The sequence below is a fragment of the Labrus bergylta genome, chromosome 9 (genome assembly GCF_963930695.1).
Source record: "Labrus bergylta chromosome 9, fLabBer1.1, whole genome shotgun sequence".
In the NCBI taxonomy this organism is placed as follows: Eukaryota; Metazoa; Chordata; class Actinopteri; order Labriformes; family Labridae; genus Labrus; species Labrus bergylta.
In genome coordinates this window covers 17,879,073-17,906,806 of record NC_089203.1, presented here as the reverse complement: position 1 = coordinate 17,906,806, position 27,734 = coordinate 17,879,073, and the positions used below count along the sequence as shown (strand labels likewise).

At 42.1% G+C, this 27,734-nt stretch overlaps 2 protein-coding genes across 3 annotated transcripts in view; one reads left to right on the top strand and one right to left on the bottom strand.

The window, feature by feature from the left end:
- mrpl11 (mitochondrial ribosomal protein L11) overlaps nt 1–27,361 on the top strand; it is a 42,156-nt gene extending 14,795 nt beyond the window's left edge. Inside the window, exons 3-6 of the mRNA XM_020635830.3 lie at nt 19,394–19,489; nt 24,433–24,526; nt 24,962–25,121; nt 27,115–27,361. Of these exons, the coding sequence (XP_020491486.1) occupies nt 19,394–19,489; nt 24,433–24,526; nt 24,962–25,121; nt 27,115–27,229 (465 nt within the window). The 3' untranslated portion in view covers nt 27,230–27,361. The remainder of the gene's footprint in view (nt 1–19,393; nt 19,490–24,432; nt 24,527–24,961; nt 25,122–27,114) is intronic.
- Nucleotides 6,283–16,073, bottom strand: tmem265 (transmembrane protein 265). Of its 2 annotated transcripts, none has more exons than XM_065958874.1 (2): nt 15,846–16,073; nt 6,283–8,172 (listed from the first exon to the last, which is right to left on the bottom strand). In XM_065958874.1, exon 2 carries the CDS (start codon nt 8,168–8,170, stop codon nt 7,106–7,108), a length of 1,065 nt encoding a protein of 354 aa, XP_065814946.1. In that variant the 5' UTR covers nt 8,171–8,172; nt 15,846–16,073; the 3' UTR covers nt 6,283–7,105. The 2 variants fall into 2 exon arrangements, with proteins under 2 accessions (XP_065814946.1, XP_020491484.1); XM_020635828.2 differs by lacking the exon at nt 15,846–16,073 and adding an exon at nt 10,940–12,533.
- Nucleotides 27,362–27,734: the final 373 nt, after the last annotated feature.

The window sequence follows — 27,734 nt, the reverse complement described above, 5'->3', positions numbered from 1 at the left end:
CAAATGAAAAGAAATAACAGAGACGCGGCAGCAGCTTGACATACAAAAACTATCTCTCGTCAAAACATTTTTTTTTTGTTTTTCTGGGATGATTTAATCATCATTTCAGCTCACAAACAGCTCGGCTCAGTAGTTTAAAACCATCTCATTTAATCATTAGGAGCCAACCTTTCCGCCCTCAGCTTTGTTCTTCTCCCACTCTGAGCGCTGCTTCATTTAAAGATGGATCTCAGATGTAATGTCTGTGTCATGGCTATGCAGATGACCCTCTCATTTCTCTTGCCAAATCCAAATGACCTTATTTACTTAAGCTGTCACTTTCTTTTATTACAGTGATAGAATTCTCAGCAGGGTTTTTTTTAGTCGTTACACTGAACATGTCACATTCTTTTGAAAAAACCTGCTATGCTCAATTTAATTTTGTAGGTGAAACTCAGAGTGACAAACTCAAAGCTCTGCGGCTCTCCACAGATATATGGAGCGATAATGAGTCTTCAACCTGTTGTTTTACTTGCCTGCAACTGTGCTGTTCACTCTTAGCACTCTTTGGACATTATTTGTGAAGGCAGCAGGCAGCCGATTTCAGGAAACGAGCTATAAAAACCCGCTGTACACAATCTGCTCAGCTGCAGATAGATAAAGTTAGCCAGCAGCTGGTGAAGGCGCATCAAGCCGTTTAAGAAGCAGATATTGTTCCAAATGATTGGTGGGGGTTAATACTGGACTTAACTTTTACAAGTGGACCACATACACAGTTTTAAATGTAGAAGAGGTTCATGAGCACAGTAACAGCAGGAAGTGCAAAATATATTGACAAGTTGTTCAACTTTGAAGATGATTTTGTCTTTTATAAGTTGTTCTTGCTGATCCTGCATGAAAAAGACAACCCAAAAACCTTTTTTTATTTTATTACTGCATAAAGGCAGGTTTAGGACATCTTGTTCTTGAGGACACATGGACAGAGTCCAAAACCATTGGACGTCTATTTGACAGCGACTTAGTTTAAGAAGGAATAATTTGGTACTGATTCCATAGTTGGGAAACGTCCAGACATTTTTATCCAGTAACAAAGAGGAGGATCTATGCTTTAATCTCATCCCATTTCACCATCTTTTATTCCTGCTCAAAAATACAGCAGCCAGGATTTTAACTGCTGCCAAGTGAAGGGACCGTAATAACCCAATTTTACCGTCTCTGAAGTGTTTACCAGTTAGATGTATAATTGATTTTAAGATTTTTACTGATCACATTTAAGGCTCGGCTAAATCTTCCTTTCCCATAGCTTCACTGGAGACTTCTCTCTGAAGAGAGTTAGCTGGCTGACTCTGTCATCCAAATCTTAAAGGTCATTGAGTTTTCTGTTTTGGCACTTTTGAAGCAAATCCTGCCTTGAAACTTAAAAAAAACCCTGAAAACTTAATTTTCTTACCTTCAAAGCAAGAACATGTTTTTTATAGCTGACTCTTATCATGTGACTGACAGAGTACATATTCCTAATGGCAGGTGTAATAGGCATACATAAATCTCAGAACAACAACAATCATGTATTTTTGAACAACGCTCTGTCTCTCTCGTATCATATAAAACCCGTCACTGTGACACTAGTGCTGATATGGCACATCAGTGGGTGTGTGTAGTATTTTTAGGTGTTCTTCCCCCCCAAAAAAACATTGTTCCCCTTCACAAAGATGCTATTGTGTATTATTTTGAAGAGTCTGAAATGTGTGGCAGCTCAAGATAACACAAAATAATAATAATAATGGTTTCCTTACAGACGTACCCCAGAATGCAGTGTGCTCTCTACTGCATGTCTTTTTTTATATTCATACATTTCACCTTTTGGAAAATGTATTCTTGTCTGTGTCCTTTCCAAATACTCTGTTTCAGCCGGAAGCAAGTTAAATTATGGATGCATGACCCCATTGAATTTATTTTACATTCGATTAGATGTTCGGAGTCTTACGCTTGTTTTGTACATTTCCCTTTGTAAACCTCCATCTCAGGCTCTTGACGTCTTTTTAAGTTTAATGAACTCAACTTTGGCGTAACATATCATCATCGTCAACTGTAAAACTGTAGGAGTTAATCAAAAGTAGCTGCTTACAAGTTTACTCAAGTACAGTATAAACTAACCCAAAAAGTAAATGAATAATTGCAAACTCACCCCAATGATTGTGATTACCCTTCCTCATCCCTGTACCTCATAAAACTATTTCTTAACATTTCTTTTTGAATTGTTTGACGTTACTACATTGCTTCAGCTCTTCACTCAGATTATTCCATTGTTTCTGTGTCGTGCGTATATACTACGTGTCTTACTTGTTTCCTTAGTTCTACTTTATTTATCTACAGGACTACATTTCACAGTGCTTTTTTTTCCCACCATTACACTTATTTAGAGTCTTTCTACAGTGGGGTATTGTTACTGTTAGATAGTTAAAGGATCTGATTACTACACCTTCACATTTTTAATCCACACAGGAGATGAAAATACTTTTACTCAACTTTATTGATTCATCTTTGGGGACATTTAGTTATTCAGTCATTGAAAATTAAACAGAGAAAGATGTTTTAAATCTGTAATAACCAACTATATATATAGCGAAGCTGTTGCATCCAAATATAAGCGTGCCACAGTACATATGACTGAGCACAACACTGTTTATAAGTCTGTCATTCACAGATGATGCAGTCTTTCAGTTTAGACGTACGCTCAAACTCATGCTAGTTTGATTCCGGGATTGTCACTGTGGTTGATGTTCTGAATAGGAGTATACATCTAAAGGAACAGGAACAGATTTTGGTGTCGGAGGTGTCCTAGTTTCTAGAGTTGTAAGAATGCCTTTCAACGCCAGCTCCCTTCTCTTTTCTATATAGGTTGTCAGACTGTAGGAATTCTTTATTGCTAGCCGCTGCTAACGCCCCCTAGCTGCCGAAGGCTATACCCTCGTCAGATGATGGTCGATGGATTCAGAGATTGGAAGAAAACTATCCTACAAAAGCACTATACATAATAACCCTCAACAGATGGTCAACACAGTTATCAGATCATGATTGATTCAGTGGTGTTATTTTTCCTTGATTGCGTATGTGAAGAGAAAAGTGTTCAATTCGATGATTTGATTCGAGCTAAAAAAAAGACAGCTGTGCTCTAAATGATCATATAGGTGCTCTGCAGCTAAAAGCAGTCAGTGACCATGTTTATTAGCTCTGTTTAAAGATCTGTTAACCTTGGTCTGAAGATGAACTGAATATATAGCGATGATTATGCAATGGAGTATAAAAGCAAATGTTTAAGTTTGAGCTGCTGGAAACACAAACTGTTAACAGCTGTAATCAAATCAGTTTTCTCAAATCTCTTCAATAAACAGACACAAATCAGCTAAATGAGCTCTATGTCCACCCTGCTTCACTTGTTTTCATTGGAGTATCAGGTAAACAGAGAAGTTCTTATCCCCTGTTTTGGCCTAATGTCGCCTCTACATCTGAGAACAGTATTAGTATGCGTTTGAGACGCTTACAATATAAAATGAAATACTGGAGACGTTCTTTTGCATCATTTCTTTCTCATAGATTATACTTTGAAGTTCTCTCCAGAAGCGGTGGTCTATGATGAATGATTTAGACATCTGTCGGTTAAATGTGGCTCTTTCTGCTAGACGAGGTGGGTGTAAGCTGCGAGGAGTCCTTGCTGCAGCCGCGTCAGGGGTAATGAGGTGAGATGGGCTGCAACCAAATGCTCAACCGAGCAAAGCAAAGCCATATGTTTTACTAAAGGTGCCTCTGTTGGATCGTGCAGGTTGTCATTGTTGTCGGGCAGCGTGTTGTACTGTATGCGTTAGTCTCCCTGGGCTCCCGAGCTCCATCAGGCTCACACCGTGTGGAGCAAACGGTAAATAAATGGCAGTCGGCAGCCTCCGCTTTAGGCACTGGTCCCGGCCCTTTTAATCTGAGCCAGCCTTTCCTCCTCGTTTTTTTTTCCCCTCGTCTCTGACTAACCACCCTTGACAGGGGAAGTGCAGAGAGGTAGGCCGCCTGTCTGCTGCGGGGCAAATTTAAACAAACGAGAGAAATAAAAGAAGGAATGGAAGACAAAAAAAGGAATGTGGCAGCTTTGGTTCAGGAGAATAATTACAGGCTGGAGTGAAATTAGCACAGGCCAGTGTAGTAGAAGAATAGAGAGCATAAGAAGAAGGGAAACAGGAGAGGGGCTCATGCTCTGTTCCTTGGGAAGCCGAGTGTGAGAGTCAGTGGAGCTGAGGGAAAATGCTGAGCATTGTTTCTAGAGCTTAACAGGTGTAACAAATTCTTTGAGGCACTCATTTGCTGGGGCTGCTGCCTATGCAGTCACTGCTTTTAGTATAATAGAAATATGAGAAGTTATCCAACAGAGAGTGCATCCAGACTGCGTGTGTTTGAAATGGAGAGCGAGCAGGGAGATAGAGATGAAAGAAAGAAGGGAGAGAGTTGGATGCTGTCTACTACTCTGGTTATCCCTCTGTGGGTTTTCCTTAAAAGGCTCTCTGAACCACAGAGAAATTCCCCACAGAAACTTTAACTGGATTTCCTTTTTTTTCTGGCAGCGTGTGTACACGGCTCTTAATACATCCTGTAAATATAGGCTGTAAATCAAGCATAAAGCACTGAGAATAAGCGCTCGCATTTTTGACAAATAGCTTCAATTTCAATTAATAGGACCATTAAAGCTCTGATAAGGCCAGCGAGTTCATTCACAGCCACTGTGAGCAAAGAGCCATTTCAGTCTAGAACATCACATACACACTTTTACTACAAACTCATGACACGCACAGCCCATCACGTCAGGACTCGCCTCTCTTTCAGCATTAAAGGCAGACAACACGACAGCACACTCAAGGATTACAGCGAGAGGATTCAAGCTGATGGGGCCGCAGGCATAATAGTGATAAATGACGGCCTTTTGTTGGGGTGCTGCGCTGTGAAGCAAAGAGCACGCTTTTCTAGCGGGGAAGCGTTTGAGGGCTTTCTTTCACTTCACCAGTTCCAGGAAGAGAAAAACATAAAAACATGCAATTTTCTGCAGAATGCGAACTGATTAACTTTAATACATTGAAAATGCGGGGCTGTTAAATGTCCCACAGGCCTTTTGGCTCTGAATAATTTGGACTCCCCAATGTTTCCCTCTTCTATACGTGTGACAGGCTGCCAATAACACTCCTACGTTATAGCCAATGAAGTGTCAACACAAGGCGAGTATGAAACACTTTATTAGTCTGCTCTCTGTCCTGGAGGTTTAGCTGACAACAGCTGGAGAAAACTTCACAGTATACACATGGCGTATGTCCAAGTTCCACATGGTCACATTATGCTTTGAGGCTCGTCGCTCCATGAGGACACAAGGCACTTGTAGAGTACTGTACGTCCTCCAGACCTGCTGCTCACACCCAGAACCCCATGATGCCAAAACACTACAACACCCACATTTGAACACATCAGTGAATGAAAAGGCTGCATCCATAATTCGAAAAGAGCTTAAAAGTTTAACACTTTCATCTAAAATGAAAAAAAAAGGATTTGAGGATTGGACAGACAGCTCGACATTTTTTTTTCATCCTCCTTTTTGAAAAAGGACAGTTTGAGACAAGACGACAGAAAAAACATGAATTTTGAATGTGCTCTGAAACTGTAAAGGGATTACTTACATTGGTAGTCTGCCTTTGTAAACAACGTACTGCTATAAACCTGTACTGTACTTTATGTAGACTAGGATTAAGATGATGCAAAATGCCTGTTACCCATTTCAAAGCCCGACCACTGAAAGATATTATTGGTGAAACCAGCATCTTTCATATTTATTCTTATTTATTTCTCTTTGGGCTATTCATAGTTTGTCATCATAAAACTGATTCTGTAGGTCTATGTGTTTGAATTTGACAGCCAACATGAAATATGTGAAAGAACAATATTTACTTCTGAAATGTTCTCTAACTAAATGAAGATTGAATAAAAATGTCACAATACCAAAACACAGGATGGCCACGATGGTGGACAATGGAACCCACAAATCTGCAGGTTTCACAGTTTTAAGTGATTCCTCTGATAAATATTTCCTGCCAGACGACTGAGAAGAAATACCAGCCAGCAAAAATCTGGCATCACCCGTGGTATAGGGATCCTCCATCATAAATGAGATTTGGCAAAAAAAAACAAGAACACATGTGAGGAGAAACATATTCTAAATATATACAACGCATGAAATGTTTTTTTCGCTCTCTTTTTTCGCTTTATTCTTTTTACTGTGTAAAGTGGATAGGTTTACCTCTGCAGGCCCCTCAAACCTTTATTCTCAGCCTCTTTTCAAATAAAAAAAAAAGATCTAAGAAGTGAACGTCACTTGGGGTCGTGAGGAGACTTTGATTCAAAGGGCCACAAGCCAAAAAGCTTTGGATCCACTGGGTAAGACTCCACGTTTAAACACTGGAGCGATGTGTAGAGTGAGAGTTTTACTGGTACTGTAGATGGCTTTAGAGTCACGACTCTACGGTTCCAAAAAGAAAAATAAATCACTGCATTAAACTGTCCTCTGTATTTTCTGAGAGGAAAATTGTACTGAGAAACTGGACACCAAAGGTCAGAGTCTGTATTTTGGCATCTGATGGTAATGCAGTGTCAGACTGATTTCTCCTGCAAACCAAATGAACTGAACCCAATTGAAGAAATAAGTAAACCTAACATATTCTTCACATGGCAACAATGTAAAGAAATCATCAACCTTGAGGCAATGGAATGCAACAAAGTAAACCACTGCACTGATTAAAAAGAGAATTAATGCAAATGGAATTCAAAATACATTTCTGTCATTTTCTTTACAGTCTGAAAGATGTGACACTGTTCAATTTGAAAATTCACTCCCAAATTCAAAGCAATGTATTTTGAGTTATTCTCAGCACAACAAAATGTGCACAAAGCTTGCCAAACGCATTTCCACAGCTCTGCATTAAACCATCACTGCTGTACTGAAATTCAACACGGTTATCTGTTTGGATGTGATATCCGCTCGCCTGGTCTCAGTTTTTAGGGTGCGGGCGCCTGTCTTTGTGCATGCATGCTTGTTCAGAGTGACTCTCTAGAGTTCATGGGAGATGAAAGAGGGTCCTAAGGGTGTCTCTGTGGGCTCCAGGCTGACGTGGGAGAGAGTGTGGCTTTGTGTGCGAGACAGTGTGTGATAGTGAGCGGGGGGAGCTTTCCCCTCAGCTGGGCCCTCTCCCTGCCCTGAGCTCTCATTTTGCAGAGTTGGGTCTCCTGGTTCTGATCCAGTCACAGTCCCAGCTCCTGCAGCATCGCGCTCCTGCCTGTGTTTCTCCCAGGCTGAGCTCAGCTTCACAGCCAGAGCTAGCAGGTTCTTCCCCAGGAAGACTGTGGACACCCGAGGGTCTCTGTACCACAGCATGCCTGTGCCCCTCAGGGCCAGTGTAAAGATGTTGATGGTGACCAGGCTGAGCCAAGGGTACAAAGCCTCTTTACGAGGCCCCCTCTGTCCTGGCAGCCCAGTGCCCCCCAGCTCTGTAAGGGCCACACACGGCAGCAGCAGCAGGAGGGCATAGCAGTAAAAGAAAACCAGGCCCTCCGCCCAGATGGGCAGCCTCTGCTCAACAACCCCTCCAGCCCCCACTGTAACACCACCTTGTGCCTCCCACAGCCCCGCCTGCAGGTCCAACACATCCAGCAGGTCCACCACCACCCACAGGAGACGGCTCCGCACCTCCTGCTTCCTGCGCTGTGGGGTCATGTGATCGGCACCCGTCAAGATGAGGAACAGGGAGGGCAGGCAGATGGACAGCAGCAGCGTCAGTGTCTTTCTGGCCAGTGGGTCAGGGGGACGGCGCTCCTGCCGGTAGTTGTGACAGACGAAGAAGAGTTTGAGCTGCAGCAGTGACAGGAACAGGAACCAAAGGGCGTTGGCAAATCCACGGCGTGGGGATCGTGCCTCAGACACCACACCAGCTGACACGAAGCGCAGCGCGAGCAGGAAGCCAGCATCTCCTAGCAACACTGCTGCACACTGCCACACACCGGGTCCTGGAAGCCCACGAGCTCCCAACATGCTCTGCTCCAGCAGGTAGAGGTCCACCACTGCCATCGTGCTCACCGTGACCAGGGTTGATACGCACACCTGGGGCGTAGGCACCATGCCTGAAAGAGACGCGCACACACACACACACACACACACACACACACACACACACACACACACACACACACACACACACACACACACACAGTAGGAATTATAAATCTCTTCCATCAACAGAATTCAGATCACATTTCTTGCTGCCATCTGTCAGCAGCAGGAAATTGGCAAATCAGCAGAAGAAGAACGTTTTGGTTTTTTCCCAGCTTTAATACAAACTCAATGTTAAATAGTTTGCAGCTTGTTGCTATGGTTAAAGACACTTGCTGCACAGTAAGCATTGAGCGCCCTTCATCTTTGGACAGAGCAACATCTACACTGGCTGCTCAAGCAGAGAAGCCTGTTAAATTGTTCTCTTTTTTTTCTTCTTACCGCTCTTTGAATAAATAGTCTTCATTTTCCATTAAAATCCCAAAATTGCTTCTTTTGATTTTCCCCAAGTTCTCCAATGTTACTTTTCTCACTTTGTTGTTGTTGTTTATGTTCTTTTTTTTGTATTCATCTTATTCATTATTAATTACTTGCATTGAGGCGCAGCAAGGTGCCCTGTCAAAGCCCTTTCTTTGCCTCTATAGTCTGCCATGTTTATCTTCACACTGTGCTGCCGTCTTTAATCATCGCTCATTCCCCTCTCATTTCAGATGAATATTGATAACGTGCTGTTTGTTTAGAGATATGTTTGACTCGTGTCTTTGTGTACACACGTACGTCTGTGTGAGTTCTTGCAGGCAATGCTAATATGCCTGAATATGTGGGTGTATTTTTTTCTCTCTCGCTGCTCATATCTCAGGAGTGGACAGTATGAAGCCCAGTATTGGCTTTACAGTGTAATCATAACTGACGTCCTTTTATTATATTTAGCTAAGAAGTGCAGAACAGACCAATGAACTGTCTTGTTTTCTGCTCAGCACCACTCGGGGCTTGGCGGCCCCCCTGCCCGATCAATGGCATTATAATATGAAATCATTACCGCCTCAGATGTGTCGTAATGGCAACAGTTGAGTGTGATCGAGCGGGAGATTGTCAGCATGATTGCGGCCTCTGAGGAAAGTCGGCCGGTGGAAAGTGTGTATTGATATCCTGCCGATGGAAGACGCATCACTTCCCTCACTGTAAGACTAACAGGAGCTCTGCCTTTGCTGTGTGAATCATTGAAGATGCTGAGAAACTCCAGGGGGTAAAAAAGGCGATTCAGACTAGCCAATGTGTGTGTGTGGAGAAGCAGAATGAGCATAAGACTGCAAGTAAAAGATTAATAGGCCTCTTGGCTGTCTACATGCCTAATAAAGTGTTACTGCATGATGGTAATAGTTCATAAATAAGCTCAGGGGGAGAAGAGGTGAAAGTGATGAAGAGGAAAAGACTCAAATACAGATACCAAGTGAATTTTACCCACTTATATGAAGACGAGCATCTCATGAGCGAGCTCAGCCTGGATGAATTTGAATATATTCATCAGCGGGGGTATTGAAATATCTCAGACATTGGAGCTTGTTCTGAAAGCCATGAATCAAAGAGATGAGGAAGGAATGCTCCTGACTGATTAATCCGCTAGGAGGCATGGTGGGAGGACAGGCCTGGATCATGTCAGCACTTGCAATATTTGATTGTCTATGTAGCCTTTTGTGTCACCACACACTGCAATTTGATTGTCATCCCCCGAGAATTAAATGAATTTCACCAGGCTGCAGATTGAGAGGATATTGGAATTTAAATTTGTTTTTTTCTTTCTTTGGAAACAAACCCAATCTGCTGAGATGGAGGGTGGGAGATGGAGAAGTTTGCAGCCACTGTAGCAGCTTGCTCTCCTCTGAGGTCGTGCCTCTTTAGTTATTCCACCAGTGCCTTAAATTCTCACCCTGAAAATCTCCCTGTCAGCCTGTGTTTGTGTTTTGACTCCCTGTCAACGCTGTGTAATGTATTCTGTCCTGAGAGAGGGACCAGGTTGACAGCCTGTGTGTCCACTCTGCTCATCAATAATGACCAAATTCATCACACCCTTGTGTGGGGAGTGACACTGCTGTTGACAAGGTGAGGCAACCCATTTCGCTGTAGGCATGAGTAATGGCATGTAATAGTGTGCAGGTGAAACATTTGCTTGTTTTTCTATTGCACTGAAAACCCTTTTTCTTACTTTTTTATCTTGAGGCTCATCATGTGTGACAGGAGTGCACATGAATCTTCCTCCGTCTGAACTATAGTGTTTAAGTCTTCTTACAAAAACGCCTTTAAAACAATTGGGGTGAGGTTTGCCACTTGCCCTTTTGGATCATTTTTTAATACCACTGATTACCAGATGAAGCAAAATCCATGCAAAGCAGGATTAATTTAATCTGCATCCACACTTTATCTCAATAAACACCCCTCATGGAGCTCCACCAGTTCTTTGCAGGTGCCACAGGAGCTCCAAGGGCATCAGGACAACATCTCTGCCATTATGTACACACTAATTAATTAATAGAGAAGCAGACACTGTGCAATCTCTGATAATGCCCTGCTAAATAAATCCCCCTCTCCAGATTTAACGTCACATGATCGAAACATCTGTTGATTTTCCAGGTAAGCTTCCCCTATGCTGCCAGAGATGTGCTTTTGCATGTTTTTATACCGAGTTTTATGTTATTTGTTGAAATATGCTTACCATTAGCTGAACAGACATACTCTGGTAATTTAACAATCTCTATCAAACCGCTCTCTCTGCAACACCTGTTTCATAACTGCCCTATTAACAGCAGGTATAGGCTACTGATAAAGTGAAGATTTAGTTACCCAAACCATTCGTCTTGCACTCGGGCTCGATCCCCCTGTCTTGATTTACTGCAACTAATGTGCTTTTTTCCCCTCCCTCCTCCTCCTCCAAGTAAGAAGCGCCGTCGGAGGCCAATAAAGTCTCTTTTATTGTCGTTGATGAGCCAGGCTCGGTGATAAAGTCTTCCTCTTACGGGTCTGGGTGTTTATACACAAGCACGCTCCGGCAGAAGGCGGAAAGTGATCGGCACTGCCACACCAATCAAACCCGAGTTTGTAAGAAACAGAAAAACACAGCTCGCACTTGTTAAGATATCCCTCCTCCGTTTCGATCTGGCGTTGCCGGTGTTTCGCTCCGTGCTTGTTGCAGAGGCTGGATCTGAATCTGGATCTGTCACCTCCTGCAGTGTCGGTTTGTCTTTTCTCAGCGCGACGGGAGCAGAGCTCCGTGCAGAGGAGGTGGGGAGGGAGGAGGGGGGGGGTGGGGGAGGCTGCTGCTGCTGCTGCTCGCTGCCCGTTCCGATGCTCTGTCTCTCGGGCTCCGGCTGTGCGGAGCAGCCGGGGGAAGTCGCTCAGAAGTGGAGCAGCAGCAGCATCATCATCAGCGACGACAACTGCAGCCACATCCAACCTAGAGGAAGGCTCATCACCAAGAGCGAGCGAGAGAGAGAGAGAGAGAGAGAGAGAGAGAGTGGAAGAGGAGAAACTCACTCACGCCGTCCGAGTTGGGTCGTGGCTGTGTTCATTTGTAAGCATGCTACGTGCTCCTCACCAGACCTCCCACCCGCCTCACTTTCTTCTCCTCTCCTCCTCAATCAGCTTGTGGAAGTTTTCTCGCCGGGAGATGCTATGAATACTTGAAAGCACCCAGTTACAGTGTACTCATTGGTTACCATGATGATGCCGCCGCTTGCAGAGGATTATTTGCATTGTTTGTCGAACAGGCACCTTGTTTATCCTGGTTGGGTTGAAATTAACAGAGCAGGGGGAAGTGGAGCGAGAGATGTTTGTGTAGCCCGTAGACACATTTGGAACTCTGGAGGCAGATGTTACAAGTTTAATTAGTCCTCCTTCTGTCTTCTTACTGTCTTAGTCACACAAGGAAGTCATCCCTCTGTTGCAGATTAACTCATTACAGCTGGCTTACTGCACTTTAACAGAGGGATTGGGAATTTCTGAGCATATCTCAGAGAAAAGGAAACTGTAAATTAAGGAAAGCAGGCTCCTTTGAGAATTTCATTAACTTTTCTTTGTGAGCTGCACAAGTGCATCTCATATAGTGTCACCTTTGTCCTCGAGGTCCTGCTCCTTCAAGTGTATCTGAAAAACATTCCAGTTGCACCTCGAACAAAGACTCAAGTCCTCCACTCCCTGGTTTCTGTTGCTCTCAGAGTGCCGGCTTCGGTTTAGAGCGAGGGCTTTAATCAGAGTGGTGAGAAAAGGGGATGGAGAGTCATCTTTCTTGTCAGATCCAGCTCTGCGCTCTGCTGGCTTCCAAGAGAAGAGATTTTTCCTCAATTCAGCATGAGTTTTTTTTCTTTTCTTTTGTTCTTCCTATCCTCCTCCTCTTCTTTCCACTGCCTCTCTGACGCCCCTCTCCTCTTGTTTACCCCATCCTCTCCTCCATCCTGCTACTATTCTCCTGTTTTCTGTTTCTATTTTTTCTTTTCTGTGGGTGTGGTTGAAGGTCATTCTGCACACTGGCTCAGTTTCAAAGAGGAGAGGGGGGGGGGGGGGGGGGGGAAGGCGAGTGAGGGAGGGAGGCTGAAGAAATGGACAGGGCAAACGGTGAGGATGGCAGAGGAGGGCGAGGGGCAGCCAGGCGGGCAGGCTGTTCACACTACTGTGCAGTCATCACTTTTTGCTTCGGACATGATTGGTGGAAGTTTGGAAGGACACAAGGGATTTGAGAGACTGTCGAAGAATGCTAAACACCTCAGAAGTGAGCAATTCTCCTCAGCAGACCAAAGTTTGATCTCCAAAAATGTGTAGGATCCCCTCATCTCATTCTTTACATCAGAGTGAGAAGCTTTTTTTTTTAATGTTCTGAACTGATTTAGCATTGACCTCCTACGACGTCGTCAGCGTCGTGATGGATGGTTTTAAGAGACAGATCAATATTAGCACAACAGATAACATGTATTTTTATTTCAAACATTCATCTTCCTTGTTGTAACTTGACGCCCACATTACCCATAATGCAGCTGGACCAACCAACAGTTTGGTCTGAGATTCACATGTATAATGCTCATAGCAGCTGTTATAGCCTTTCAGATGCAAATAATGCTGAGTATTTTTTTAAATCAATCATCGTTATATATAAATTGATTATATAGTGTAAAAATATTAGATAATGCTAATCACAAAAACATCTTCAGGAGTCCAAAAGCCAAAGACTCCTTATTTATTACTATGAACGGCACAGAAAACGAGCAACAATTACATTTTAAGAAGATTAAAATCCCAAAGGTTTGAACCGTATGCTTGAAAAAATAACCAAAACACATATTCAGTAATTGATTTTCTCCACAAACTAGATTTGTTTTTTTTTTCACGTTATAACTTGAGTCCGTTACACCAGCAGAATGTTGTGAAAATTAAAAATGGTATGCTTGAAAATTAGAGTTTCTCACCGTTATGTGTTACTCTTTCAAAATGAACCTATTAGGAGACGCTGGTTTAGCTCAGTCGGGGTAGCAGGCGGCACAAAAGCTACAGTCCTCATCCTACTGGTTTCTGGTTCAATGCCAGATTAACAAAACATTTTGTTCACGTCTTCCCCTGATATTTCTCCCCATCTCTCTGGTCTCTCTTCAGCCGTTATATATATATATATAATAAAAAACAGGCCAAAATAATCTATGAAAGGAAGACTAAATAAATCCTCAACTTATCCTCTTTAGAGACCTTGACAGAAAAGACTCATAATATCCAAGAACTCTTTATATAGTCAATACTGTATGGTATGGATGTATGTGTAGCAGCTGGAGCCCACACAGTCCTGCCAAATGATTATTTCTTCTTGGTCTTGAATGCAGTATTCCTCCACAGCACCTTGTAAACAGACTTAGATGTGTAAAATCGTTTGGAGTTCCCCCTTAAAATAGCACCTTTAGTGTGCCAAACTCCCTGTTATCTCTGTGACTGCTCCACAAACACAACACAAGCAATGTTCAAACACCGCAGTTGGTTGTTGTTTCAGTCTGACTATATTCCAGGTCAACCCTCTCTTCTGTCTTTGTGTGTGTGTGTTTGTGTGTCTCTTCGCCGTGTGAGCTTGTCTTGTGATTGTTTGGTCTTCTCCAGCGTGGAGCCTCAGCTGCCTGCAGTTCACGCTCCTGTGTTTCTGCTGCAAGCCTCCACACGTGATTAATCATGTGAAGTGGCATAAAGCACAACACTGTCGGGACTGTGAGGGAGACCTAATGGAGTTGAAAATGGGATGTTTTGTCGTGATGCAATCCATTTTGTTCCACCTTCTCTGGCCTGCTTGCATGCCTGCTTCCTTTTTCAGCATGCCCTCAAACAGCACATTCTTCTTCTAGTGCTGCATACAACAAGTGACGGCTGCTGTGTCTATTTAGAAAAAAAAAAAAAAATCCAAACTGAGAAAAAACCCAGTTGAGAAGTTTGGGCTTTTGTTTTTGTTATAAAGACGAGTGTCTGTGTTCGGTTCGCACTGTCAGTTCTGCACTCATGCCCGTTTGAGCACACTCCTCTGCTCTTTAATGCGGTCTGTGTGGCGGCTTCAGCACAGTTCACTGGAGACCGGGGGTGAAAATCGTTTTCATTTTCCACTTTTAGGACTAATCCACTGATTTCAGGGTGGAAAATCAAGTAAAATGCATGTCCAGTGTGAACTCAATTTATTTGAAGCTGTTTGCTGTGTGTGGCTGACCTGCTGTTCAGCCTCTCAGTTTCTCCCTCTGCAGCCCAGGGTTCAACATGAAACCTAATCAGCTGTATGACGTGACAAAGGGACTGAATGTGATAAAATGCCAGCAGCGGAGCAGATTAAATGAACAAGGTAATGAAGGTAATGAATGAGAGTGTTTCACACTGAAGAGTTTAATTAACCTCGTCTCTCAGAAGCCTCTCTGCACTGTAACACCTTCGTCTCCGTATGGCTGCCCCTCCGCCTTGTGTGCAGATCGCCTGGGGCAATTTATCGAGTGGCCTTGAGTGCCAGGGGCAATTAATCCCACCTCCTGCCCCAAAGCCTTGTCCTGTGTCTCTGTCCTTTATCTCCATGTTGCCACGCTTCCTTGAGCACACTTCTTCTCCTGACCTACTCATCTCCCTCCTCCTCTCCTGTTCTCTTCCTCTCTTCCTCATTTATTTTTTCCTCTCAGACACCTGCGACCACACACAGAGAGCACATCCTCACCGTCAGCACTCCCTGGCAGCTAAATATGCACGCACATATCCACGCCTGAACAGATACTCTTGTCAGATTGAAATGAAGCCCAATTGTTCATACATAAACATACACACACACTCAGCCATATTCATCAGCACCTCCCGCTGCTTTTTCTTTTACCTCCTTCCTTTCCCGTCGTTCATCTCGCTCAAACAAACCCCCTCTCGTTGTTCAAATATTGGCCGCCACATCCTGACAACTTTAATACACCTTGGCTCTCTCTCTCTTTTTCCCGTTCTCGTCTCTCCTCTCCTTCCCTCAATCCGAGCTCACACACCATTCTGCCACAGCACTGCTACATCTTGTTAAAAAGAGTTAGTGAAGCTGAAAGGCCAATCACATCAATGCGGAGGGAGTGTCAAAAAAGACCACAGAGAATATGGTAAAAGGGTCAAATCAAATGGGCACTTCTCGGATTTTAATTGCATATGCCTAATTGCTCCTATAATTATGAGTAATAAGACTCAGCCAGGCTGATCTTGAATGGATTGTGCAGCAATTACTCACCACTGTTGCCACTGGAGAAATATCTCCGTAGATTAGCGTTTAATCCCGGTGCCCAGGATCTCAGAAGTCTTTGAAGATGTGCGGCTGAATGTCCTCGTCCACAGCCGCCGTGGAAGGCCCCGCCTCGGGTGACAGGCTGCAGCCATTTTGTACTGGAGAGCTCTAATCAGTCATGGTGGAAGAGAGAGGATTTATCCGGCAGCTCGGACTCGAGGATGATTAGATGCTCAGATGCAGTGAAGGGGGTTTGAGAATTTGGCCAGGACATGAATGTTACTGTTCCAGTTCTCTCTCTCTCTCTCTCTCTCTCTGATAAATGTCGTGTGAAGTCGGAGGAGCCAACCTTGAAACCTGCTTTCATGGCTCGCCAGCCCTCTTGCTCATCAAAAGTCTGTGATTGCAATTACTGACATGTTCCAATCGCAGTAATCACTGCGGTTAAACTATTAAATAGCCTGAGGCCAAAAACAAACTTCCACACACTGTCGTGTTCAGAAGCCGAGCCGCCTGGACTCTTGTTAAACAGCTCAATTAAATTATGATCACATGTCTCTGGTGCATATTTAATTGTATGAGGAGCTAATGGCAAACTGTCTGCTATCCCCAAGTGGGTCATCTCTACCATCCTCAGGCCAGTCTTCCTCTCATTTCAAACTCTTTACCTTCTTTTATGTTTGTACCAGCCTGCAGCCTCCAGAGCTGAGAAATTAAGCCGGAGGTGCAAAAAACTGCACTTCTTGAAGTAGCCAAGTAGTGTGGCTCTGAAACAAGTCAACCCCCAATTGGCTCCATATTGGAAAAAGCCAAACTTAAAAGCATAAATTAAAATGTTTACAGTTCGGTACAAAAACTGTTTTGGTTCTATAGCTTTGTTCTCCATCAATGACAAATGCACTGGCTAGGCTGAGCATACACTGCAAATTCAGGCACTTTCTGACCCGACTTTGAGTTGCAAGACAAATTTTCAAGTTGGGACAAATTTTAGCTTGATTGTGTGTTGTTTGTGCAGCGAACAGGGGCGCACGAAGGTCGATCAAGGCCCGATCACGCGTTCCCCCCCCGACCAGTCACTGCAGTTACACTCTTTATGATTCACTACTACAGTGTGAGTTGACATTTCACCTCAACATTTTTACAATCATACAGTGTAACAGTGTATAGCCAGAATTTGTGTTATTTTTTTTCCAATCGTTACCTCACAGGTGTGTTTGTTTATGATTTCTGGGGATTTTTTAATTCAAATATCTTTTAGTGAAAACTAGTGTTCACATGTTTTAAGACTCATTAGCAGGTGTAGGTGTCTGCGGACCATACCTGGCTTGTTAGCTTTTTCAGTGTTTGTCACTAATTGATCAATTTTTGGTGGCTTGTGTATGATTGAGTGGGATTGTTGGTAAACAGTAATGTTTGCAGATATAACTGTGGGAGCCATAATGATGGAAAGACCTGTTATTTATGAGTTACACGATACACCTGTTGCTCTCAAAGGAAATTCAGGTGGGGAGCAGTGAGTTTGCTTAGCTCCATAAACTACTATAGCTTCTTACACAGGTTTCTAGTTGGTCCGTTGTCTGTATAGATTTGAAAGATGAAGAGAAACAGGAAATGTGGGGATGGGAGAGTAGGGATGCACCAGGAGGCCACTTCTATTCTGGTCCCATTCACCTGCTAATGATCGAGACATGGCGTATAATAGTTTAGTCTTGATAAGTTTGCTTTTGATAACCTTTCGATCCTCTTCTACGCCCCCCTCTAGTCAGCCTCTTCTGGCTTCATAAAACCAACATGGCAGTGGCCTGATGTTGAACTCAAATCTTTTAAAGAAGGTTACTGACAAACCAAAGGCTGACATCACAGTGGCCGCTTCAATAATTTATACAGTTCTCCGTTTGTACATGCCGTTTAAGGCAGTGACTGGACGGGGACACCGTGTGAAGTCGATTCCTCTATCTTTAGAAACAGTCGCTGCTCTGTCTGAATAATGTCTCTCTGTCCGTGCTTAAGCACATTTTATAAGCATCGGGCATTATCTCACGCTGGTCAGGGAGCTCCTTTCATTGCTTTTTTTGTGGCATAAAGAGGGCCGTCTGAGTCGGTGGGAGCGATCATTACCCGACATGGGCCTAACAGAAAGAAAGAAACTGGAGCTGAATGTGTGAGGCAGAGCCCGAGGGTTTGCTTTGACTCATAACCACCATCACAGCCTTTTATACTAATCCATATTTAATTAGACTTTCCTTCAGTTCTCCCTCCTCTCTTATTTACCCTTCCTATGTTGTTTTAGGGTAGGCGAGAGGGAAGGGAGGGCGCTGGGAGAAGGAAGCAAGGTTGACATGGGATTACTATTAATAAGCACTGGAGAGGAGGGAAGGTAGAGCTTGGCGAGGGCTCCAGGGATGTTGCTGCCTTTCATTTCATTAATAGGATATTGTAATTCAAATAGCACTCATCAGCTCTACAACAATAACCTGCCTTGAGTCCTGTGAAGTGTTGAAATTTCAATCAGTTTGTTGTTGTTGTGTTAGCAGGGTTATGCATAGTCTAACCAGTGAGTGATGGTTTGCGTTATAAACACTAATGAAGTGATGGAGTTGTGCAGATCCTGCAACTGATTGGTATTCATCAGGTGCTTTTGAAGCCTTTAGTGGAGATGATGTTCACAGAACTTTCCGCACCGTTAAGTTCAAATAAATGTCTTCTGTGTGCCGTCATCACAGGACGTCTCAGGATGACTGACTCTTCATCAGATCCATTATCAGAATCTGAAAGCTGCTCCGCTCATGAGCAATAGAATCTCGTGAGTCCATTAAAGTGTATCCCCCCCCCCCCACCAACTACCCCCCACCAACCAGCCCCAGCCCTTTCCTTTTTTTTTTTCCTTCCCCTCATTTCTGAAAATGAACATTTCAATCAGTGTGTTGCCTTTGGGAAGGATGGTGGGTGAAGGTCAATATAAATTTCAGGAGTAATAATTAGATTCTTTATTAGTCTTTGCCACAGCTCTAGAGAGGAATGGTGCAAAAGGAGCAGCGTTGGCCGGGTGTTGACTTAATGTCACCCATCCATTTTGATTTCGCTCGGGTTGGCCTTGCAGGAGCTGGAAAATGGGAGGCTCATTCATCACTGGCTTTGTCTGGCTCTGGGCACAGACATGCATTCAGTCATAGCTGGAATGACAGACACACACACACACACACACACACACACTCAGTGTGGAGCAACAAAGGGCCACACACACACACACACACACACACACAAGATGCAAAAATAAACAGTATGAAGTTTAAAAATCTTATTGCACATAAACTCTCACACTCGTCACATACATAAAGCATACAGACATATACCCACTTCCTGAACTGTCCATGTGTGTCAATCTAGTCGACCTGTCTGAGATTTTTGATTGATAGACTGAAAGGAGCCCTGGCATCTGTATTCTGGCAGCACATTTTGACATGAGTGAGGCTCAGCTGAATGTTTGAGACGTCTCATACATTTTAAAACGGTCCTCCATCGTTTTTTCATGTTTATTTATTTTTCCCATGCAGAGAGGAATCCCCATCGGACAGTTCTGCAAGGACTTCAATGAGAAAACCAAGGAACTGAAGGAGGGCATCCCTCTCCCCATCAAGATCCACGTGAAGGTGCGTTGTTGTGGGTCTCTCTGTCCAATCCCTGACCCTTACACATGTAGATCTGCCCTCCCTCCTTCAATTGTGGTTAATTCCTCCAGCTGCATAACATAACCAGGGCACTTCCATTATTTATACTCTCCCACCGAAGTAAGCTTTTCCATTTGCATGCATTAATGAAGCAATACCCAGAGGAACCAGAAGTCAAGAAGCATTAAGTGTAAGCAAGAAATATGAATTACTTAAGAAAGAGGTGTTCTAAGTGTGTTGCATTTATTTATACAACCACTTATTATTTGACTCCCCCCCCCTCCATCCTCTTTGTGCTGTTCCGAATCAGAAGTTGAGTCCTTTCTGCTGAACAACAGTGTAATGAGGTTTGTGATGCAAGGCGAGGGAAGCCCAATCCTTTTAAAGGCGTGAATTAATTTTGACATGCAGGAACACCATCAGCAGCTTTGCCAGCACATCTGGTGGCCTCAGCGCTGCCCATCATTGCCATCTGCTGGTTGTTTTCAATGCCATTTCTGTTCACTCTGTACTGAATATGCTGTCTATGCAACATGTTTCTGTGTATAAAAGGAAGGGTTCTCTGCTCAGCTCTCACCCCTAACCTCAAGCTTGTCAAAGAACTTTGCAAACATCGCACAGAATCTTTCATCTCACTCTTCCAAGGAGGCTTCGACTCTTTGGGAAAACCACTTGCTCACCTTCTTGCAGAGTTAGATGAGAAAATCAATCTCGTGCCCGTGTATAAAGGAAGCAGCAGGAGCTGCGAGGCAATTAGCCGAACATAAACGCTTGAAACAGGAAACAGCTTGTCCGATTGTGTGCAGATTAAAAATAACAGCCTATCAGCACCTTACTGATTAACATTATGTAGCCCCTTTATTTAATCCATACACAGAGGTGCAAGATTGAATAGTCTACAGCCGTGCAGCCTAGCAGCTGTGTGATGTCACAATGGCTTTTTCAGGGAAGAGCTAACGTTAACATGCTGATCTGTTTACAACAACAAAAGTACCCATGCTGTTGTTTATTAATCACTAAACATAAAGTACAGCTGAGGCCAAAACGGTTGTAATAAATTTTCCGGTTATCCTAACATGAAAATAAATTAAATCTGTAAGGAATGAAAAGCTCACTACATTGTATTTCATTCTTTTGATTGTGTCCAGAGCTGTTGATGACAAGTGAAGGTTTAAAAATAGATAGGGCTAATCAAAGCTTTGCATTCTGGGTCAATGACCTCTTAGTGTCCACTTGAGCAAGTCTCAAGTGGACGAAGAACTGCAGGTTTTTTGGGGGGTTTTTTTGCATTTCTGCGTTGACTTTATATTTCAACTAGAGTTTGCAGCTTAGCAGACATGCATGAAAGAGTCACATGATCACCAAAGTTCAACCTTAGGAAGATAAATGTCTTTACCAAAGTAATGTCAAATAACAAACAGGTGTTGACATATTTCACCCTGGGCTAAAGTGGTGAAGCTAAAAGCTAGCTGACAGATTCTTTAGCCACACACTGTTAAAACGACTTACGAGTCAACCGTGTATGTGCAGTTAAAGATGATAAGATACAGTCAGTTCATTAATAAGGTTTGAACAAGCATATTTTGTTTAACTCTGAATGGAGCACACTGGCTGTTTCCATCTTTTCATCAAGCTAAGCAAAGGGCTTATCAACTAACTCTCAGAACCACGTAGGACATAATTATTTTTTACTGCTTCATTCATACCAGCCCCTTCCACTTTCACCCCCTTCTTGTCTTTGAAAACCTGTTGCCGTAAATGTTTCTCGTTCTTATTAAATGGCGGAGGAAACAACAGGGACCTATTGGATCTTTTCAAAGGACAGCTTTTCCATAAATGGAGAACAAAATATGTTTCCTCTGTAGAAAGGTCACTTCTGTTAGATAACATGACTCTGATGACAAATCACCTGCTCTGTTGTATCTCCTCAGCCCAGCCTTCAGTCTATTGCCCTGTTTGTTTTTATTTGTTTTATGTGACAGGTAACAGATGATCAAAAGTTCCCTTACTCTGATGATTTATTGATTGAATCTTTTGGTCAGATTTCATATATGAAGGTTTTGGACTAGTGAATAAATGTGAGTAAAAGAAAGGGGTCAGCTTGGTGAGGCTGAGGAGATATTTTTACTCTGGTCCTGAGGGGAGGATGAAAAGGGCGAGCCAATGAAGCTGAAGAGCAGATGGTGCAGCAGCAGCACACGTTTAACGTGTAGGTGGGGAGACAAAATAATGTAAAGGGTTGGTGTTAAATCCTTGTCAGTCTTTTAATGAATGTTTACATTATGCTTTTCTTAAGTCTTTTATAACCTCTTACAGCCTTTATTTTTACTGAACTTTTTTTTTACTATTTTGGTTCTCTTTCAGTACTCTCATCATCAGTATTGTTTTCACTGTTTGGTTGTCCGACGCCGTACAGTTGACAGACAGAAGAGTGACAAACTGTGCAGATAAATGAGCACAGGAAAGGAGGGAAGGAGCATTTGGCAGCTAGAACCCAGATATTCCCCTCAGGAGAAGTTGCAGACCAAAACAGCTAAAAGAGCGGACTTACATTTGAGAATTTAACTATTTTTTACTTGGTGTGAAAAAAACAACAACTATTTGTTGACATCTAAACCTCATCAGCTGATTTCTTAAGATTGCAGGTTAAAAGCAACATATATGCAAAAAAAATATGTATTTTTTGCAATTTTGTACTGCTACAATATGGGAGAAAAATCTACAGGGTCTCCAGACAGCCTGTTTAGGATTCGGTTTTGCTTTTTCACAAGTCTCATCCCTATCCATAAACTCTTTGGTCTTTTCGCCATTGCCGTACGGAAGTAAATAAAAAAATAATAATAATTAGACAAGTTTGTATTCAAATCTTTCAGCCTATATGTGATACACAGTAGGGCTGCTTGACTGTAGCAAAAATCATAAGCACTATATTTTTGGATTGATCACGATTGTTCATTAAACATCACTCGATTTGACAACATCTGCATCACATGCCTTTATCGAACTTAAACACTCAACATTTTAACATTCTGAACGCTTTGAAAAACAGGCAATAAAGTAATCGAAAAAATCCCAAAAATATTAGGATATAAAAATAATAATACAAATAGATTTCCATTTTTTTAAGGTAGTAGTGATGTACTCTTGTGGCCAAAATATTAAAACAAAAAATTGAACAAACTATGTAGAAGATAAAATAAAAAAGGTTTTACTCTGAAGTCTAACATTTTTGACGCTTTAATGGGAATCAAAAGGTTTTCACCTCCCTGCTGCAGGCAGTGCTCTTATATACTGAACATCCATAGTGGTAACCACTCAACCCAGGTTACATAGTCCAAGGACAGGCACTCAGGGGGAGAGACAACTGAGAATGATTGAGACACCCTAAAAGTCAGTGAAGCATGAAACCATATTGAAGTTCCTGCTGTAGGATGAAATACTAAAATATGTGCTTTAAATTTCAGTGTAACATTTATTGGCTATAATTAAAGTCTAAACAAGTTATTTTTTTCTTGGTTAGAGGTAGGACAGTAATGGACATGTTCAAAATTCTTGAATAACAAATAGAGGAATTTAGACCCCATGAACACTGTAAGCTATTAGCCTCAAGATATAAAATAAATGAAGAAAGCGCTCTATGAATCTTAAGGATGAAAGGGAAAAAAGGGCTCCTGATTAATTGGGAACATAAATACTTTAGATGAGGGGGGAATGATTTCCCCCCGAAACCTGCTCGCTGCTTCCTTGTTTCATTGAAGACACTGCATGTGAGCAGTCGATACTCATTTTCTTTAGCTTTAATCACGTAGCCCCAATTAAAAAGGCTTTTAACTTTTTGCTGTTTGATAAAGCAGTGTGGGTCATTATTTTAGAGGAGGAAACATTCTCCATCTCCATATTGAGGGAGTCGAAGCTCCAGTATAAAATACATTCTGCAGACGTGTTTGACAGTTTCGCCACACAGGAGCAACACTTCATAACTCCTGTCTGTAGAGCTACATAAAACATGAAAGATTTAAACATTGTAAAAACTGAAATAGTTACAACATGTTGAACAAAGAGCCACAGCTACCATTGACATTATTGATGCATTGACCTGACTTTTTCAGCCCATATACTAATACTAGTGCTTATTGTATCATCAAAGTATCGCACTTATAGTTAGTGACTGCCAATCCAATCCAAGTGTTTGGTTGATAAGCTGTTAGCCTCACTAGTGGAAGAGACTGTTATCATTCTTAAGTTACCTCTCCGGTGGAGATTTTGAATGGATATGAAACATGTTGAATTAATACTGATGCCTTTATATAACCTACATAAAGAAATTGAATTTTTTTTCAGACATCATAAGTAGCTGTATAACTTGTCAGCTTGTCACATGTTAAATAACTTCATACAGTGTATACATTGATCGTACTTACTTCAGTATAACTGCTCAAGCACCACCGAAACATGATGTATCACATCAGAATAATAAATATTAAAATCCCCATTGGGAGCAATTCAAGATCCAAGAATTTGACTCCGTATTGGACTGAAATTTGACAAGTGTCGTAAAAAGTTGCTGAAAATCAAGACCCCTAAAGGATTGTTTTAGCTGTAAATATGCCACCAAGACTGTTGTAAAGTGTATTTCAAGGACAGAAAGTGTGACAAGTGGAGCAATAATAACTAATAAACAGTCCATTGATTAAATTTATAGTCAAGAAAAAAGATAATTTCATTGATGACTTTCAAAAACGTAAACATACAGACCTTTTCTAGTATGTAAAATTGGGTTTTTAAAGCCGTGGTATTTTGTTCTGACGGAAATCATCACTATTAATAATCTAGGCTACAGCCCATTTTATTATTCCATGAAAATCTCATGTTCTTCTGCCCACCTTTGGTCACAGCTTCTGATTATGTTTCTCCTGTGTCCTCAGCCGGACAGAACCTATGACCTAAAGATCGGACAGCCCACAGTGTCGTACTTCCTCAAACAGGCGGCGGGCATCGCAAAAGGAGCCAGCAAGACGGGTGAGTTGTGCTGCTGCTCTGATGTTTCTGCTCAAATTTTCCCCTGCTGAGCCCATCCTGTAACGGACACACGTCTCTCCCTGGGCTCGGTTTTGAGCCGGGCTCTGATTGATGTTATATTCATGACATGTGGGGAACTGCAGCAGCGGAGAGAAGTGGCAAAGGTGGTGTGTTTTTAAAAAAAAGAGAATTATGCATTTCCCCCCTTTTATACGGTTTGCCCCTGAGCCATCTCATGCCTCGTTTCAGCTGTTGACCCCTGAAAACCAGCCCAACAACGTATTCAACACACACACACACACACACACACACACACACACACACACATTTTGTCCTCTTTGGTTCCTGACTTTTTCTTGTTCCTTCACTGAATTTTTTATCTGCACTAAGAAATCTCTTTAATGTGCTTTTGTGTGTGCGTGTGTGTGGGAGTAGGACATGAGACAGCTGGAAAAGTGTCTGTGAAGGCAGTGTATGAGATCGCTCAGGTCAAAGCTCAGGACGAGTGCTTCAAACTGAGGAACTTCTCTCTCGAGAATGTCGTCAAAAGCATCATCGGCTCGGCACGCTCGCTGGGCATCGAGATTGTCAACAAGTAAGTCCACATCCTGTGCTTATTCCATTTCTTACCTGAGATACATCTGAACAGTGTTCCTGTATGCACTCCATTAGTGTTGATTGACTGATTGGTCGAATCAAGTGGATTTTCAAAGATTATTATTATGTCAAGTTTTTGGGACACAAGGACACAGGTTGTCACAGACATAACGCCTCACAGACGTCCCTGCAGAGTTTCAAAGAAGCAAATCATCTTCCTTGTCTTCTTTAAATGCAGTAATTCCTCCTAATGGCCACAAGTGGTCAGATTAGATAACAATGAAATGTAAAAAAATAAGAGGTCCTATAGAAGCGTTACTGGAAAATCAAAAACATCTTAATAAACCAGTGTTGTAAAAAAAACATGTTATAGACTCAATTATTATTATATAGCACAATTTCCATGCTTAGACCCCTTAAAATACAAGGAAACTAATACAACCAGTATCTTATCAGACAGAGAGACGGTTCTTCTGTTGATCTTTGAGGTTACAATCCAGCGCCTTACAGTAATAAAATGCTGCAGCTAATTTGCTACTTTGCATAATGGATTTTTTCTGCTTTTCGGTCTAAGCTTCATGCTTTGGTCTAATGTGCTCTTTCAATACTGTACATTGTCAAGAGCATCAATTATTCTCTTAAAGGAAAACATGAATACTAACAAGAACACCTGTCAGTAACAAGCAGTCCAACACAGCAACACCAGGAAATCTCTATGCATCCCGCTGGACTTATAAAGGCAAACTATGTAAACATGTCATCTCCAAAAAAATAATTAAAAGATTGAACAGAGCTTTGACAGACTACATCCTCTGAATCTGAGTAGGTACTAAAAAAGAAATGTAATTGAGTGAGGCCAGTTCATTTGAAGGTATTTAACTATTCTAATGTTGCTTGTAATCTATTCCTGTAAAACTGTATTCTTAAAAATCAATCAAATTTTCACAATTTATTAAACATCCAGCAACAACTGTAATGTATTCTGCCTTCTTATATAGCGCAGCATAGGTTTTGTCTATAGTATCTGCTGTTAACAGATACAGTCTGAAGTCTGGCACACGAGAACAATACACATTTAATTTTAATAACAAATAAAGTCGTTTTTCAACAGACCACCAGCTGTGCATCTTCAGATCAACATGTTGTTAAACTCGCACTCTCAGATATTTGTCATTTATAACGAGCACAGTATTTATCACTATGTAGTATTTAAGTTTAGTATACTTGCATAATCACACTACCAGTGGTGTGTCCCCATGTCTCAGGTGTCATGTGCCCCTTCCTGAAATCTGATTGGCCACGTCAGGTCCAACCCCAAAATGCTACTCCAGATTCGGTCATTTTCACTATCAGTGACGGGAATTATCATAAACTCACTTTGTGTCGCCCCTGCATACTGTATGTCGGTGTGGGCCACCCAAGTTAAAAAAAATCATAATAATCTGCACACAACTTCTACCTGCAGAATCTTTTTCTTCTCAATTTAGAATCTCTTTCTCTCCCTATCTTAAAAGTTAACGTGTCTTGCAGCTTTAGAGCGTTATGATTCATTAAGAGCAGTGTCAGTGGAGAAATTGATATCTGTGCCTCATCTAAAATGAATTTCTCCCTGGATGATTGTTGAGCACTGCTGCAGTGAGTCCAGAGAGAGGACATTGCTCTTTGAGACGGGGGACTGACGCCAAAAAGCTACTGTATGTTCAAAGTTTCTGTTTCATAAAGCTGAAGGGTTTTCTTCTTACAGGTAGACCTTCATGCTGTACAATATCACTTTTACCACTGAAAATATGACGATGTGGTGTTTATCATCCAAGATTTTCCACCTTTCTAATTTCAAATGCCAAACTTCAAACTGATGGATATGAAAGTTCAGTTTATTCTTCACAGCAGGTTTTGTGTTTTATGTAACATACTTCAAAGTTTTGGTTGACTAAATGTACTTTTCCTCCTCTTTCTCTCTGCCCCCTCCTCCTCCTCCTCCTCCTCCTCAGTCTCCCTGCTGATGAGTACAAAGTCTTCTTGGAGCAGAGGGAGGAGAAATTGAAAGCTGATGCAGCAGCAGCCGCAGCAGCTGCAGCTGAAGCTTTGACAGGAAAAAAGAAATGAAGACTTGCAGCATCTCTTATTTATCCTCCCATTCCTTGTCATTTTTATAGACTCTGTACATGAAACACATTCATCCGAACCCTGTTAATTCTGTGTGTCTCTGATCTGAATAAACAGACAGTTATAATATGATTTTTTTTCTCTGTGTCCTTGATTGATTTAAGATTGAAGACTTTAAAACTTTATTTATCTAAGATAATTTATTTCCTCACAGCAACAAAAACATATTTAGAAAATATTTACAGCCCGCAGCGTTTTATTTCCTCTGAGCCAATCTAATCAAACTGTAATTGTCTTGGAAGGATTTGTGCTGCAGTTCTTTGATGTTTTTATCTATTATTAACACTTCTGGAAGCCTTTTGGCTCTTTGTCAGCATGTGCAGATGGCTTTCATGGACATTTGACACACATCTTCTAAGTCTGTGATCTGAAGGGTTCATCACATGAATTATGAACAAAATCACGTTGACTTGGGCAGGGTGATTACTCAGTAATATTTATTCAC

What these genes read in the sequence shown, in the direction of transcription:
- tmem265 (XM_065958874.1), bottom strand. Translation starts at nt 8,170, where the DNA reads ATGGTGCCTACGCCCCAGGTGTGCGTATCAACCCTGGTCACGGTGAGC.